Source organism: Furipterus horrens, unplaced genomic scaffold (genome assembly GCF_987537825.1).
Source record: "Furipterus horrens unplaced genomic scaffold, mFurHor1.1.pri manual_scaffold_8, whole genome shotgun sequence".
Classification (NCBI taxonomy): Eukaryota; Metazoa; Chordata; class Mammalia; order Chiroptera; family Furipteridae; genus Furipterus; species Furipterus horrens.
Window position 1 is genome coordinate 71,723,804 of NW_028327178.1, and position 14,002 is coordinate 71,737,805.

At 38.8% G+C, this 14,002-nt stretch overlaps 1 protein-coding gene across 1 annotated transcript in view; it reads left to right on the plus strand.

Annotated features, from left to right (window-relative positions):
- The window catches only part of DZANK1 (double zinc ribbon and ankyrin repeat domains 1), a 136,587-nt gene that overhangs the window by 7,003 nt on the left and 115,582 nt on the right, over nt 1–14,002 (plus strand). The window contains exons 3-4 of the mRNA XM_090286005.1: nt 3,209–3,333; nt 5,277–5,430. Of these exons, the coding sequence (XP_090142131.1) occupies nt 3,225–3,333; nt 5,277–5,430 (263 nt within the window). The 5' untranslated portion in view covers nt 3,209–3,224. The remainder of the gene's footprint in view (nt 1–3,208; nt 3,334–5,276; nt 5,431–14,002) is intronic.

Sequence of the window (14,002 nt, forward strand, 5' to 3'; positions counted from 1 at the left end):
TTTTGCATGCCTAACTTATTTAAGAAATGCTATTTCTCATAGGCTGTTTTTGGAAATGTTAAGTATATTGCTTTAAAATGGCAATGATTTCCTCCCTTTGATATACTGATATTTAGTAAGCACTGGCTTTATGAAAACAGTCTGATTTTTATAAGCATACTGAATTTTATAACCTATTAGTACTTAGTACAGAAAGATTTTAAAAAGCCCCATATTGTATCCATTTGGCTTAGGGAGACTTACTTTACCTTTCTTCAAACTCATTATTGCTGAGCAAAAGTTTGTAGTTAAATTTTGGATGCTGATGTATCTGATTCCAGGAAGAAACACTATCAGGTGATCTATTGAGAAATTCTATAGCAGTAGCTTCAGTGGGTGAAAAATGTCACATCTGCACCAGTACACAGACAGCCATCAGCACTTTTCACCTATTTTTAAATAGTAGTAACTTGACATTCAGGTGATACTGAACCTTGTCTCACAGTGTAAAGTGTGAAAAAGATTAAAAAGAAGGATGCCTGTTCTGTCCAGTGAATGGTGTGGAGTAGAGGGCTAATGAGGAAAGAGCAACATTCCTTAAAATTGAGTGATGAAGAACACATTCTGAAACTCAGTTGTGAAGTATTTGTACCATAGATATTTATTTTCTATCTTAAAAAAAGAAGTTATCCATGATTCCACTTGCCTGTCCATCTCAATGTCCAAGGAAGGTAGGTCTGTTATAGTTTTGATGAAGGCAGATAATTTTTCTGTGTAGAAAGACCTTATTACTTTATCAGGGAAGTTAGTCAAATGAAATTGAGATTGGCAAATGGACAAAAGCCAGTAAATAGGATGATTCCAGCAAATGCTTTTTTACCCCGTCTTATATTTGTAGGAAGATCATAGTTTAAATCTTAGGAGACTAGGGAATGAAAGTTTTCATGGGAATAAATGTAGATAATGGAAATCATCTGATACTATTTTTGTAGCTACTGAAACATTTCCCCCATCATTTAAACCAATGAAGAGATGAGAGTCTGAATGGAAGCCCTCACTGTTTCCCAAGGGATTCTGAGAAGTTTCATATTCAACAATTGGAAAGCTCTCTACTATTTCAGTTGATGACTTCCTTTAAAAAAAAAAGTTCAAATGCAGATTTTTCTGTGTAGTTGTATTATCTCCTTTTACTAGGATTGTTGATTTGTGATAAAATTCATATAAGATTTTATTTCTTGGTAACTTTGGCTTATACAATTTAGCTTTAAACCCTTGAGCAATCTATATACAATTAAGAGATTACCCTAAATTGATCAACTCTAGAATTTAGGTAGTTTTACTTCTCTTGAGTTTTTAATCTCTCCAGCACTGCATGATAGGTAACTTTTATTTCTGTGCATTTCAAATATCCATTTAGAAAATATCTACAAGGTAAAGATAATAAGAAATAAAAATGTATTTTTTCATGAACATTTTGATACACATTTCATCAAGTTTATTGATCAACCAATTTCTTACAGTGGTTAAAATAGTATTTGATTCAGAGAGAGTGTTAGAGAGCGGGGTCCCCCCCCAAATCCCCAGAGCCTGTAGGTTGGGGGTTGGGGGAAGGGGACAGCTTTCAAGATGCCTTTGCATATCTATGGCTGGTAGCTAGTGTCTTAGTTATGCAAATAGGTTTGGTTCTTCCAAGGCCCCAAGGAGATGGGAGGGGTTTTGACCATAGAATGGTAAAGAAAGGGCTCATGGGGCCTGCACAAGGTTCTATCAATGGTCAGAACTGGTTACCATGCCCACTGCATCACAGGCCATGGTCAGGGATTTAAAAATAAGGCAGCAGCCATTTTAAGGAGAGGAGAGGAGATGCACACGATTTGTAGAGAGGGAAGAGAGGGGCAAACCATGTGGTTCCCAAGGAGGTAGAAGGAGGGCAGAGAAGAGATCCATACAGCTTTGAAAGGGCAGAGAGAGAACCATGTGTGATCCAGTGCAATATGGTACATGTTTTCCTGGACTATTATACGGTGGCTGATGACATCATACTGTTGGAAACAAGGACATAGTGACTCCCAAACCAGTAAAAAGTCATTGGTAACAAAGGGCAAATGTAATTAAAGGGTCTTAAGGGCAAATGTAATTAAAGGATCTCTGAGAAGGGAGTAGACAGCATTAGCATATTCACAAATCACAATAGGGGCATTTAGATGAACGTGTTAGATTGTAACTCTGGAGTATCCGGTCATGGAGAAACGGGGAAGAAGGAGAGGGGAGGGAAAACTAGTTGCGTTAGGGCGGGGAAGCTAATCACTCTCACTTTAGGGTGGCAATTTCAGGGTGGGGAAGCCAAGACTATAAAACCAGGTTCCTTTGTCTATTTGGCGCGCACATTCTCCTGGCTGTGAGGGTGCGCCCGGCTCTGCAGATTCGTGAATAAAGGCCTCGCTTTACTGCTCAAATCCTGTGTCCCGGTTTTTATTGTGAGCATTTCTCACAATACCCCAGATCCTGAAGGAGACAGCTGACAGATAAGGGATGGGGAACTTCTGGACATGTTTTTGTCTTATAGTCTTTTGGGGAGCAAGGGAAGTGCTGAGTCCCATGGGAGAACAGAGCTCTGAGCTGAAGTGCTCACTGCCCTCCCCAGGTTGGAATACTGTTAATAAAGATCTGTTTTCCTCAACACTAGTTGGGTTTTATACCAAGGCCCCCCGTGAAAGAACCCCCTTTCACTCTGTAACAAGAGGAAAGCATTAATTATTGATATACTATTAGAAGTTTTTTAATTTCATTCTTTACAAATTATCAATGTTGGGGTTGTCAAAATTATATTTTTATCATGGGAAAAAATTTCAACTCCCTAAGTCATAATGTTGAATGAAATTGGAGTACAGTATTCTTTAGAATTGATTGGAAAGGCAAATTAAAACATTATAGAATGCTTCTATTTTCTTTTGTCTCTCTGGAACCAGAATATTGCTGTCAGTTTTTGTATTAAAATAAAGTATATTTTCACTCTCCTAAAAGGTTCTTTTTTCTACTCCCCTTCATGAAAATAAATAACAACTTGAGGTAAAAAAAAAATTGAATAATATTTTTAGGTGATATACTAACAGTATTCTCTTTAGTTTTTACTAATTTTACTGTATTTAAACATGTTTCTCTTCAGCTTTTGTGTTCAAATATAGGTAGCCATTGGAGTTTTATTTTCATCTACTTTTTTTTTTTTCAGTGTAAGCAGGGAAAAAATGACTGGTGGTTCAGTGTGTGTCCCTCAGATCATACCACTGCGAGTGCCTCAGCCTGGAAAAGCCAACCATGAAATTGATAACAATACACTCTTGGAAATGAAATCAAGTAAGAATCAAACATACTTGAAATGGTTTAAAACAACATGGCCGTACTCGTTATGTTCATCTGGTTGTTGATTTTCTTCTTTGCATGCTTTCTATAATCAGGACCTTGAGAAGTTTATAAAACTTCCAAAATTTGCAACAGTGTTATACTTGGTGTTTTATATAGTGGTGTATATTTAGATTGAAATGGTTAATTTTGACCACTGTTTCATTTGTGTAGGTACATAATTGCAGCTGTCCTGGTGCTTCCCCAAACATTCCCAGGATGCTTATTATTTTGCTGGGACAATAAATTTAATCTACTAATACAGGGTCTCCACTCAGGTTGGAGATTGAATCCTGGCTTTGACAATATCTGGTTATTTTTGGTACATTACTTAGCCTTTCTGAGTCTGTTTCCTCATTATAAGATAGTGATAATAATATCTAACATTTAGAGCCATTGCGAGGATTAAGTGAGTTGATGTGAGCTACTCAGGGTCTAGCATGCAGTAATGCCAAAATAAACCTTAACTATTACTACAGAAATAAAGCACTGAATATATTTCCTACTAATGCCAGAAGTGTGTGTATGTATTCTCATATATGCATGTATATATACACACATATATGTATAATATAAAGTAGAGGGAAAATTTTATACATAAAACATATGAAAAAATATTTGTTTAAAACAGAGATTCCAAAATACTTTAATAACTGATATGTGTGAAAATCATTTACCTCTTTTTGTATTACGATCCCTGTGCTCTCTAGATGGAGAGTTCCAACTAAGAATATATTATACTATGTCTCCCTTTATCGTAAAAGCTAATACTAATTTTTAAAATTCTCAAAGCAAAATATAAATTTTAATATAGGTGCCCATGGCCTTGAAGTTGAATGGTTATTGACAAATGATGATATGAGTCATAGGGTATCCAAATTCCCTAATATTTTAAATGTCTAATAAGTGGTTCTACAATTAAGTAACAAAAAGAATAATAACCTAATAGAAAAATGGACAAAAGATGTAAAAAGACATTTTATAGGAAAGGAAATATAAATGTCTTTTAAACATACAAGAATATGCTTCTGCCTCCTCCTTTACGTGCTTGCTGAGCAGACCTTATTTCCTGCTTTATTTATTCCATTGCATTTAATCACCATTCAACATATTGTATATCATTTTTTGTTTGTTTACTGTTTGTGCGTTTTTCCTAAAATGGAAGCTCCATGAAAGCAGGGACTTTGGTCACTGGTGTATCCCCAGTGAGAGAATTAAGAACATGCATATATATGCTTGTATGGATATAAAATATTTCTGAAAGGATACCCAAGATACCATTGATTGCCTTTTGACTGCTGATGTTGGGAGTGGGAAGGAGAGCTTTAATTATATATCATATTTTGAAATTTTGAATCTTGATTCATATGAACTTATTACCTTTACAATTTTTCCAAGAAGTGTAAGAATGAATCATTTACGAAGTCCAAATAAAATATAAAATCATTTCTTAAGCAATGCTCAAAAAAATGAAAAATTAGCTTCTGCTTTCTAAATTGGTGTTCCAGTCTTAAAATAGACCCGTACTCTGTAGGTATCAGTGCGCTATTGGAGATACACAATAACATAGTGGTTCAAGAGCATGGGCTATGGATCCAACTTAGAAGAAGTCAAACCACAATTCTGCTGTTATGTGACAGATTTCTTAACCTCTCTGGGGCCTCAGTTACTTCATCTATAAAGTGGGTATAAAATAGGACCTATCTAATAGGGTTGTATAGATGAAACAAGCTTATTCATGTAAGGTACAGTGTTTGGCATTGAGAAGGAACTCAATTATTGTTAGTTATTATTTGTACAATGTATAAAAAATCTTGTTAAGTAACTGTCCCTTTGGCATTATTCAGGGACTTGTTGCTTTAGCGTTAATCCCAGTTATTCTGTTTTGGGTTTTTCAGATACCCCAGATGTCAACATATATTATACCTTGGATGGCAGCAAACCTGAATTTCTAAACAGAATTGGTTATGGTGAAAAAAATACATTTAAGTATACAAAGCCTATTACACTGCCTGATGGAAAAATACAAGTTAAAGCTATTGCAGTTTCTAAGTAAGTTAAGAGCATGATGATTAAAATAACTTGCATATAATGACATTTTAATTTTATTTCTTTCTTTCTGTGAGAATTAGTGTTGGACTAGAAGGGCACTAAAGAAAAATTATTTTGGCCCTGGCTGGGTAGCTCAGTTGGTTAGAGCATCATCCTGATATGTCAAGGTTGCAGGTTCGATCCCTGGTCAGGGCACATATCGGAGTCAACCAATGAATGTATAAATAAGTGGAACAGCAAATCAGTGTTTTACTTCTATTGAGGCATACTGTAAGGTGCAGAAGTCATAAGAATGCAGCCCAATGAGGTGCTTTGTATATTAATACTGTTTTTATTTTGAATTCCACATTGGAGTTTCAGGAATCTTTCCAGGTTTTGGAACCTCTGAGGGGATTTCATCAAGCACGAAGAAAGTACTGTTTTTGGTGGATAGTTTGTGTGTGTGTGTGTGTGTGTGAGTGTGTGTGTGTGTGTGTGTAAGATATGGGTTTATTAAGATTTTCATGTGCACCGGGGTGGCCAGCCAGTGAAGTTTTCTGCAACATAGACTTTGCTAGTACACGGTTATATAGAGTACAAGGAACGAAGGAAACAGCATGTGGAGCTGGGGGAGAGGGAGCATGCTCACTTGCAAGCTGCTGTGAGATCAAAATATTAGCTGTTCTCTACACTTGTTTACAGTATGGGCTTACATCTAGAAGCAGTTTCTCTTTGGCCATTCCTTGACAGAGGAACTGGGCAGGTTCCCAAGATCCGTCCCACAGTGCTCTTACAGATGGCCTTCTTCGTATCCTCACGGGGTGGGGGTGGGGTGGGGTGTTGGAGCTTGGGAAGGAGCCCCTGTTCCTACATACCACACAGCATTTATAGGCTTAAAGAAAATGATAATCACCACAAAGATAAATCCCTCCACTAAGGATTACTTACTTCCACTAAGGTGACACTGTTAACAGATTCATTCGCAGGGATTATTTTTGCCTGTTCAAGCAAAGGGTCAATTCAGTTTTCAGAGCATTTGGAAAGTATATATCTCCTAGCCTAAAATAAAAATTGTTCTAAATTCCAAAGATTATTTCCCTTAGTAGTGGTCTGGGAGATATGGATGATGGCATTATCTTTCCAGGCCAGTGCCAGATAAGGGAACGAAAGAGAACAAGGAAGGATTTCATGGTTAGTTAAAGTGTTTAGTCTTGATTTGGCATCTTGGAAAAAAGCAGTGTACATTGATGTTGGCTACTTCTCTTCCTTATCAGTTTGATTTGGAGGTCAGGTTGTGTCCTCTTCAGTTGTGAGATATGCACCCAAGGTTCAAGTCTATGAAGTTTGGCTGCCATCTAGATAGTAAGAAGGACCTGGTGTAGTTCCTTCCAAGGAGACCAAAGGGCAGTCTTTGTTCATAATTCCACACCACCCTCTTCTTCTTTAAATTTGTGTGTAAGAGCACACTGATCTAATCCAACTCTATGGCCACATGATGTGATGTCGTGCAATTCCAACTCTGGGAGCTTGGGTTGCCACCTGGAACGCTGATAGGATCCGTAAGGACCTCATCAATGTGGCTGCTTGGATAGTTCTTTTATTACTCAGGACATGGTCTACAACCTCCATGGTCATTCTCTATTTTATTTTGTATTGATTTAATTGGCCTTAAAAGCTATTGTCACTTCAGTTTGTTGGATATTAGCTGCTTTATTTCTTTTTTTATTATTCAATGACTTTATTCATTTACTAATAAGGAAAGACATCTTAATTTGGAAACCTTGTGTTGTAGAGAAAAAACTCAATTGCTTTGCAAGTCTGTGATAGAGGAATTGTTTTGTGCAGCAAGGCAGGTTTGGCCACATTTTTGAAACACTTTTAGGCCCCAAACCAATACCTCGCTTCTCCAGGTAATACTTTAGAAAAGGTTCTCAGGGCTCCCCCTGGTGGTTCAACTGCTGCATGGCTTTTTGAGGAGAGAAATTCTACACAAAAGATTGTTTTGGAATTTGGAAATTTTAATAAGAATCAAATAAAAATGAAACAAAACAATCCCTTTGTACACATTATTCTTCTTGGTATTTGTGGCTTTTTCCTAATTGCCACCCCACTTCTATCAAAACAAGTCATCTCAATTATCATTAAAAATTAAAAAGTAAATGGTCCTCTCATGCTTAATGCTATAGGAAGGATCCTACAGAAGATGCAGGTAGTAGTAAAATGAAGTAGTAATGTGATGGCAAATAATGTAGTTTGAAGTAATTAATAAAGCTTTCAAAGACTCTAAAAGTAAGATCATTCTTTTTTTTAAAGTATATTTCATTGATTATGCTGTTACAGTTTTCTCAATTTCTTTTCCCTTTGCTCCCCTCTGCCTAGTATACACCTTCCCTCCAACAATCCCACCCACCTGAGTTCATGTCCATGGGTCATGCATATAAGTTGTTTGGTTTCACGCTTCCTATACTATTCTTAACATCCCCTTTGCCTGTTTTGTACCTACCAATTATGTTTCTTAATCCTTGCACCATTTCCCCATTCTCCCCCTTCCCACTTCCAGCTGATAACCCTCCAAATGATCCCTATACTTATGATTCTGTTCCTGTTCTGGTTGTTTGCTTAGTTTGTTTTTATTTTTTAGATTCAGTTGTTGATAACTGTGAGTTTGTTGTCATTTTAATGTTCATAGTTTTGATCCTCTTTTTCTTAAACAAGTCCCTTTAACATTTCATATAATAATGGCTTGGTGATGATGAACTCCTTTAGCTTTACCTTGTCTGGGAAGCACTTTATCTGCCTTTCCATTCTAAATGATAGCTTTGCTGGATAGAGTAACCTTGGTTGTAGGTCCCTGTCTCTCATCACTTTGAATACTTCTTGCCAGTCCCTCCTTGCCTGCAAAGTTTCTTTTGAGAAATCAGCTGAGAGTCTTATAGGAACCTCTTTGTAGGTAACTCTTCTTTTCTCTTGATACCTTTAAGATTCTCTCTTTTTCTTTAACCTTAGACATTTTACTTATGATGTGTCTTGGTGTGGTCATCTTTGGGTCTAGCTTGTTTGAGACTCTCTGGGCTTCCTAGACTTACATGTCTATTTCCTTCACCAAATTTGGGAAGTTTTCCTTCATTATTTTCTCACATAAGCTTTTAATTTCTTGCTCTTCTTCTGGCACCCGTATGATATGTATGCTGGCACGTTTAAAGTTGTCCCAGAGGTTCCTCAGCCTCTCCTCATTTTCTTTCAATTTTAGTTTCTTCATTCTGTACTGGTTAACTGTTTATTTCTTCCTTCTCTTTCAAATCATTGATTTGAACCCTGGTTTCCTTCCCTTCACCATTGGTTTCATGTTCATTTTTCTTCATTTTACTTAGCATAGCCTTCCCTTCCTTTCTGTGTTTGCCATACTCAAGCATATCTGTCAAGTCTGTGAGCATCTTTATCATTAGTGTTTTAAACTCCGTCTGTTAGGTTGGCTTTCTCCTCAAAACTTAGTTCTCCCACTGGAACCTTGATCTGTTCCTCTTTTGGGCCATACTTCTCTATCTCCTCAACTTGACAGGCTCCTGTGTTTGCCTTTGTGTGTTAGGTAGAGCTGTCGCTCCTGTTACCCTGTAAGGGGTGGAGCCTTAGGGATTCATCAGTACAGGGCAACCTGTTTCACCACGTTGTGGTGCTGTATGTGGGGGAGGGGTCTGAGAGGGAACAACGCCGCTTGCTCAGCACCCGCCCCCTTTCCAGGCACTTCTCCTACTTTCATATGGCACTGGCGCCTCTCTAAGCTGTTGCCCTGGCCGTCCTTCCCAGAGTGGGTGGGTCTGTGGACGTTCTAGGACCGTGGGGGCCCTTTAAACAAGCGGACTCTGCTGAAAGACAAGCAGTTTCTTTCTCCTCCCCAACCCCTGCTGGTTTTCACAATCAGAAGCATTGAGGCTTTATTTTCCCCGGTGTTGGGTCTGTTAGCTACGCTCGATCTGGTCTGGTGCTGGGAGTGCTCCCCAGGTGTCCCTCTCAACTTTTTAAAACGTGTGACTGCTCTTCCTGCTGGTCTGCTGCTGCCACCATTGCTGCTGCCGCCAACACACCACGTCCTCTCTGCCCATCCTACCTGTATGGATGAGTATTCCTTTTTTATATCTTTGTTTTTTGGACTTCCATGTGGCTCAATTTTCTGGAACTTCTGGTTGCTTTTTTAGTTTTGAGGTAGTAATTCCTTCTTAGTTGTAGAGGGAGATGCAGCATGTCTGCCTATGCCTCCATCTGGGCTAGAAGTCCAAGACAATTCTTTATGCCTCTTACTATTCTGAAAGCAGTGTTAATATTTCAGGTGTGCTCATCTTAAGGAAAGTATTTATACAAAAAGTTTTGAGTTTTACACACAGAGGAAAAATTAGTGTTTGCATACAGTTAGGATAAAATAGTTATTTTTGGACATTACACTGCTTCATTAAAGTCTGCTTCAAGGTACTTAAGATAATTAGTTTCTTAATAAAGAGACAAAGGACTTTAAATGAAACTGTTAACTGTTAAATCTCATTAACATTAAGAGGAAAAAATGTGGTAATGAAGTTTTGAATGATGCATGAAGATATATATGATAAAATAAGTGAAAAAATAGAATAAAAACTGCACTCTATTTTTTTATTATTGATTATGCTGTTACGGTTGTTCCAGTTCCTTCCCCTCCTGCTCCCCCCTCCCTCTAGTAGTCCCCCTCCTTAGTCCATGCCCATTGGTTGTGCAAATAGTTCTTCTCAACATCTTCCTGTCTACTCCACTTCCTCCGACTATGCTTCTTAATTCCTGCATCATCTCCCTCCCTTTTCCCCCTTCCCCCTCCCCGTTGACTTCCCCCAATATGTTACCTGTACCTATAATTCTTTTTCCCCTTTCGTTGCCTACTTAGTTTGCCTTTGTTTCGATTCCCTAGCTTCTGCTGTTGGTTATTGTGATACAGTTTTCATTTTAATGTTCATAGTTTTGATCCTCCTTCTCCTAAACAAGTACCTTTAACATCTCATTTAACAGTGGTTTGGATCTAACAAACTCCTTCAGTTTTACTTTGTCCTGGAAACATTTTCTCTGCCCTTCTATCCTGAATGACAGCTTCGCTGGATAGAGGAATCATGGTTGTAGGTTTTTGATATTCATTACTTTGAATATTTCTTGCCAGTCCGTTCTTGCCTGTAAAGTCTCCTTTGAGAAATCAGCTGATAGTCTTAATTGGGACCCCTTTGTACATAATACTTCTCTCTTGCTGCTTTTAATATTCTCTCTTTATTTTTAATTTTTGACATTTTGATGATAATGTGTCTTGATGTGGTCCTCCTTAGGTCCAGCCTATCCAGAATTCTCTGTGCTTCCTGGACCTGTAAGTCTATTTCCTTCCCCAAGTTAGGGAAGTTCTGCTTCATTATTTTTTCACATAGTTTTTCAATTTCTACTTCTTCTTCACCCTCTGGCAATCTGATAATTCGAATGTTCGATCGCTTATAGCTGTCCCAGAGGTTTCTGAGCCTCTCATCATATTGCTCACTTTTTGTTTCCTCTTTCTGCACTGGTTCACTGTTTGTTCCTTCCCTATGTTCTGATTTGTTAATTTGATCCATGGCTTTCCCTTCCTCACCACTTGTATGTATTTTTGTTCAATTCAGCAGGACTAGCCTTCATTCCTTCCCTGTCTTGATTCAGCCCCGCTGTTAGGTCTGTAAGCTATCTTATAACTATAGCTCTGAACTGAGCCTCGGAAAGATTTGCTATTTGTTCATCGGTCAAGGCTTTTATTTGTTTTTTCGTTAGCTGTGTGATTGGTACTTCAATCATTAATTCTGCCATTCTGACTGCTTTGTTTATCTTTCCTTCTTGGGCGGGGCGCTGTCACACCTCCTACGCTATATTGGGCGGAGCTCCGTGTGCTCGTCACAACCTGGCAACCTTTTTCACCACACTGTGGTGCTTTGCATGAGGGTGGGGGTCCAAGATGGATTCCTGCTGTTACTCTCCACTGAGGAACAGGGCTGCCTCCCAATGGGGTTTGCCTTCCCAGGTGTTGGAATTGGAAGCCGACGGATCTGGTCTGCAGCTGGGGCCAGTACCAGCTCCCAGGCACTTCTCTCTTCCCCCCAAATACAGGTGTCTGCTTACCAGGTCCTGTTGTTCACTGCTGTGGCTGCCGCCTCCAGCACAGCTCAATCTTTCTCAGCCGCGGGTTCGCACTTCCTACCCGTCCAGATGAGCACCACTTGTTTGTGACTTCATATGTTGGACTTCCATGTAGCTTTATTTTCAGGAACTTCTTATTTTTAGTTTTGCAGTAGTTGTAATCCTTCTTAGTTGTGGAGGGAGACAGAGTGTGTCAGTCTATGCCTCCATCTTGGCCAGAAGTATATAATACCTGCACTCTATTTTTTGATACTATTTAAATATACATAGGGGAAAAAAAAAAGAACAAAACATACCAAAACTTAGCAGTCATTGACTCTGTAATACAATCATTTTTTTCTTGATAATTTTTGTAGCTTCCAAAATTTAAGAGCATTCCTTTTGTAATTTTAAAAATCAACAAATAAATAATAAAGAAAAGGATCTCTAAAATTCATATAATCAGTGCTTCTCAACCTTGGCTGCTGAATCAGTTAGCTGTTGCTGCATAACAAACCACTCTGAAATGTACTGTCTTATAAGAAGTCATTTTATTTGCTCATTATTTTGTGGGTCGTCATTTTGGTGTCCATTAAGCAGGGCAGGTTTTCTCTTGGTCTTGCCTGAGGTCACTGAAGTGGATGACTGCATTAACTTTTTGGGTCCCCTTGAGCTGGATTGTCTAAGAAAGCTTGACTCACATTTCTGGTGGTTAGTGCTGGCTGTTAGCAGAGCCTTGTATCTTCAGCAGGCTAGTCTGATTTTTTTTCATATGATGTCTTGTTACTGGACCTTGAATACCAGGTTCCTGAGTCTCAATGTCATGGAAATGAGCATAAAATCAGTACAAGATCAAGCAGATACAGTTTTTTTTGTTTTGTTTTGTTTTTTTAAAAGCTTGTGCACAAGGGAGTTGACCAGAAAAGAGAAGTCGAGCTTCCTTAGGGGCTCTTATTGATGGCTCATATAGGGGCTTTGTGGTGGGTGTAGGGCTTGGGAATGAGGATGAGGTCAGTTGTCTTGTCACCTGGTGGCAGTTGATCTCAGGGTAGTCACAAGATGTTTTCCATGGTCAGTAGACCACTCAGAGGTCCTGTACAAAACAAATATTTTGCAGAACATGACGTTAAGAAAGGATGTTATTGCACATTCTTTTTGAAAAAGTAAACCTAAGAGTTCTTTTTGAAAAAAGGATTTTATTTATTTATTTTTAGAGAGAGGGAAAGGAACATCGATCGGTTGTCTCTTGCATGCCCGCAACTGGGTACCTGACCTGCAACCCAGGTGTGCACACTGACTGGGAATTGAACTGAAGACCTTTAAGTTCACAGGCTAGTACTTGATCCACTGAGCCACACTAGCCAGGGCTATTGTATGTTCTTTCCTTTAACGATGTGGTCAAGTTAATTTTATACTGAAAATGAGGAGTCAGAGGCCTCCAAGATGGATTCTTTCAGTCAAGATGGAGTCCAGATGTCACCCCTGTGTTGTCTCAGTCTCACTGCTAAAAGCAGTAAGAAAAATCAAGCCCCAAAACAGATGTTTTTCTAGTCTCTGCTTCTGTCATATTTGTTAATATTTCATGGGCCAAAGCAAACCACATGGCAACACCCGAAGTCAATGTGGGAGGAGAATCTACAAGGGCACAGGGCACAAGGGTGTGGATACTGGAAGGCATGAGGCTACAGGTGCACATTACAATCAGCAAGGGAACTTTGCAGAATCTTCATGGCTAGGCCACACTTGAGACCCACTAAATAACAATTTCTTGGGGTCGAACCTTGGCATCACACGAATGGGGGGAAAATGTTCTCATTTAGAGAAATTTGACCAGTATACTTCTTGGAATGTTCTTTATTAAAGTGTGATATTCTAGAATTAAAGAAAAGGAATAAGGGCATTATCATATTTGTGCTTTCTGGTGCTGAGTGTACCTCATATTGCTATTCCTAAACATACATATTTAAGGTCTCTGATCCCAACTCTGGCAAAAATTGATGTGTTCAAATGAGATTTGGGCTCTGTAGGATTTCTAGCTCCAACTCCAAACCTAATCCTTCTTTGGGATTACAGTCAGGAAATTCTTTTATTTTGTAGGTAATTTTAACTAGTTTCTAGGCTCTACTTGTGAGGAACAAAATCCATAGGTAAAAGCCCTGGCTGAATCACCAAGAAAAGGGGCAGCTATGGTTCCCCGGGGGTACAATCTGGACCTTAAGAAGAGAGAGCAAGTGGATGGGAATCAGGCTTCTACTCATGGTGACAATGGGGCAGTAAGTGCATGTTCAGGGAGCCCCACAATTACCCAGGGTCTGAATGATCCCTGGATGGAGGTATTTGTGATGTCTAGGGAGTATGCTAAAAAAGAGGATGACTGTATCTTGGGTGATAGACCTGAGACTGAAGATGAACATTCAGATGACAGGATGTTGAGGTGAATAAGTTAAATTAGTGG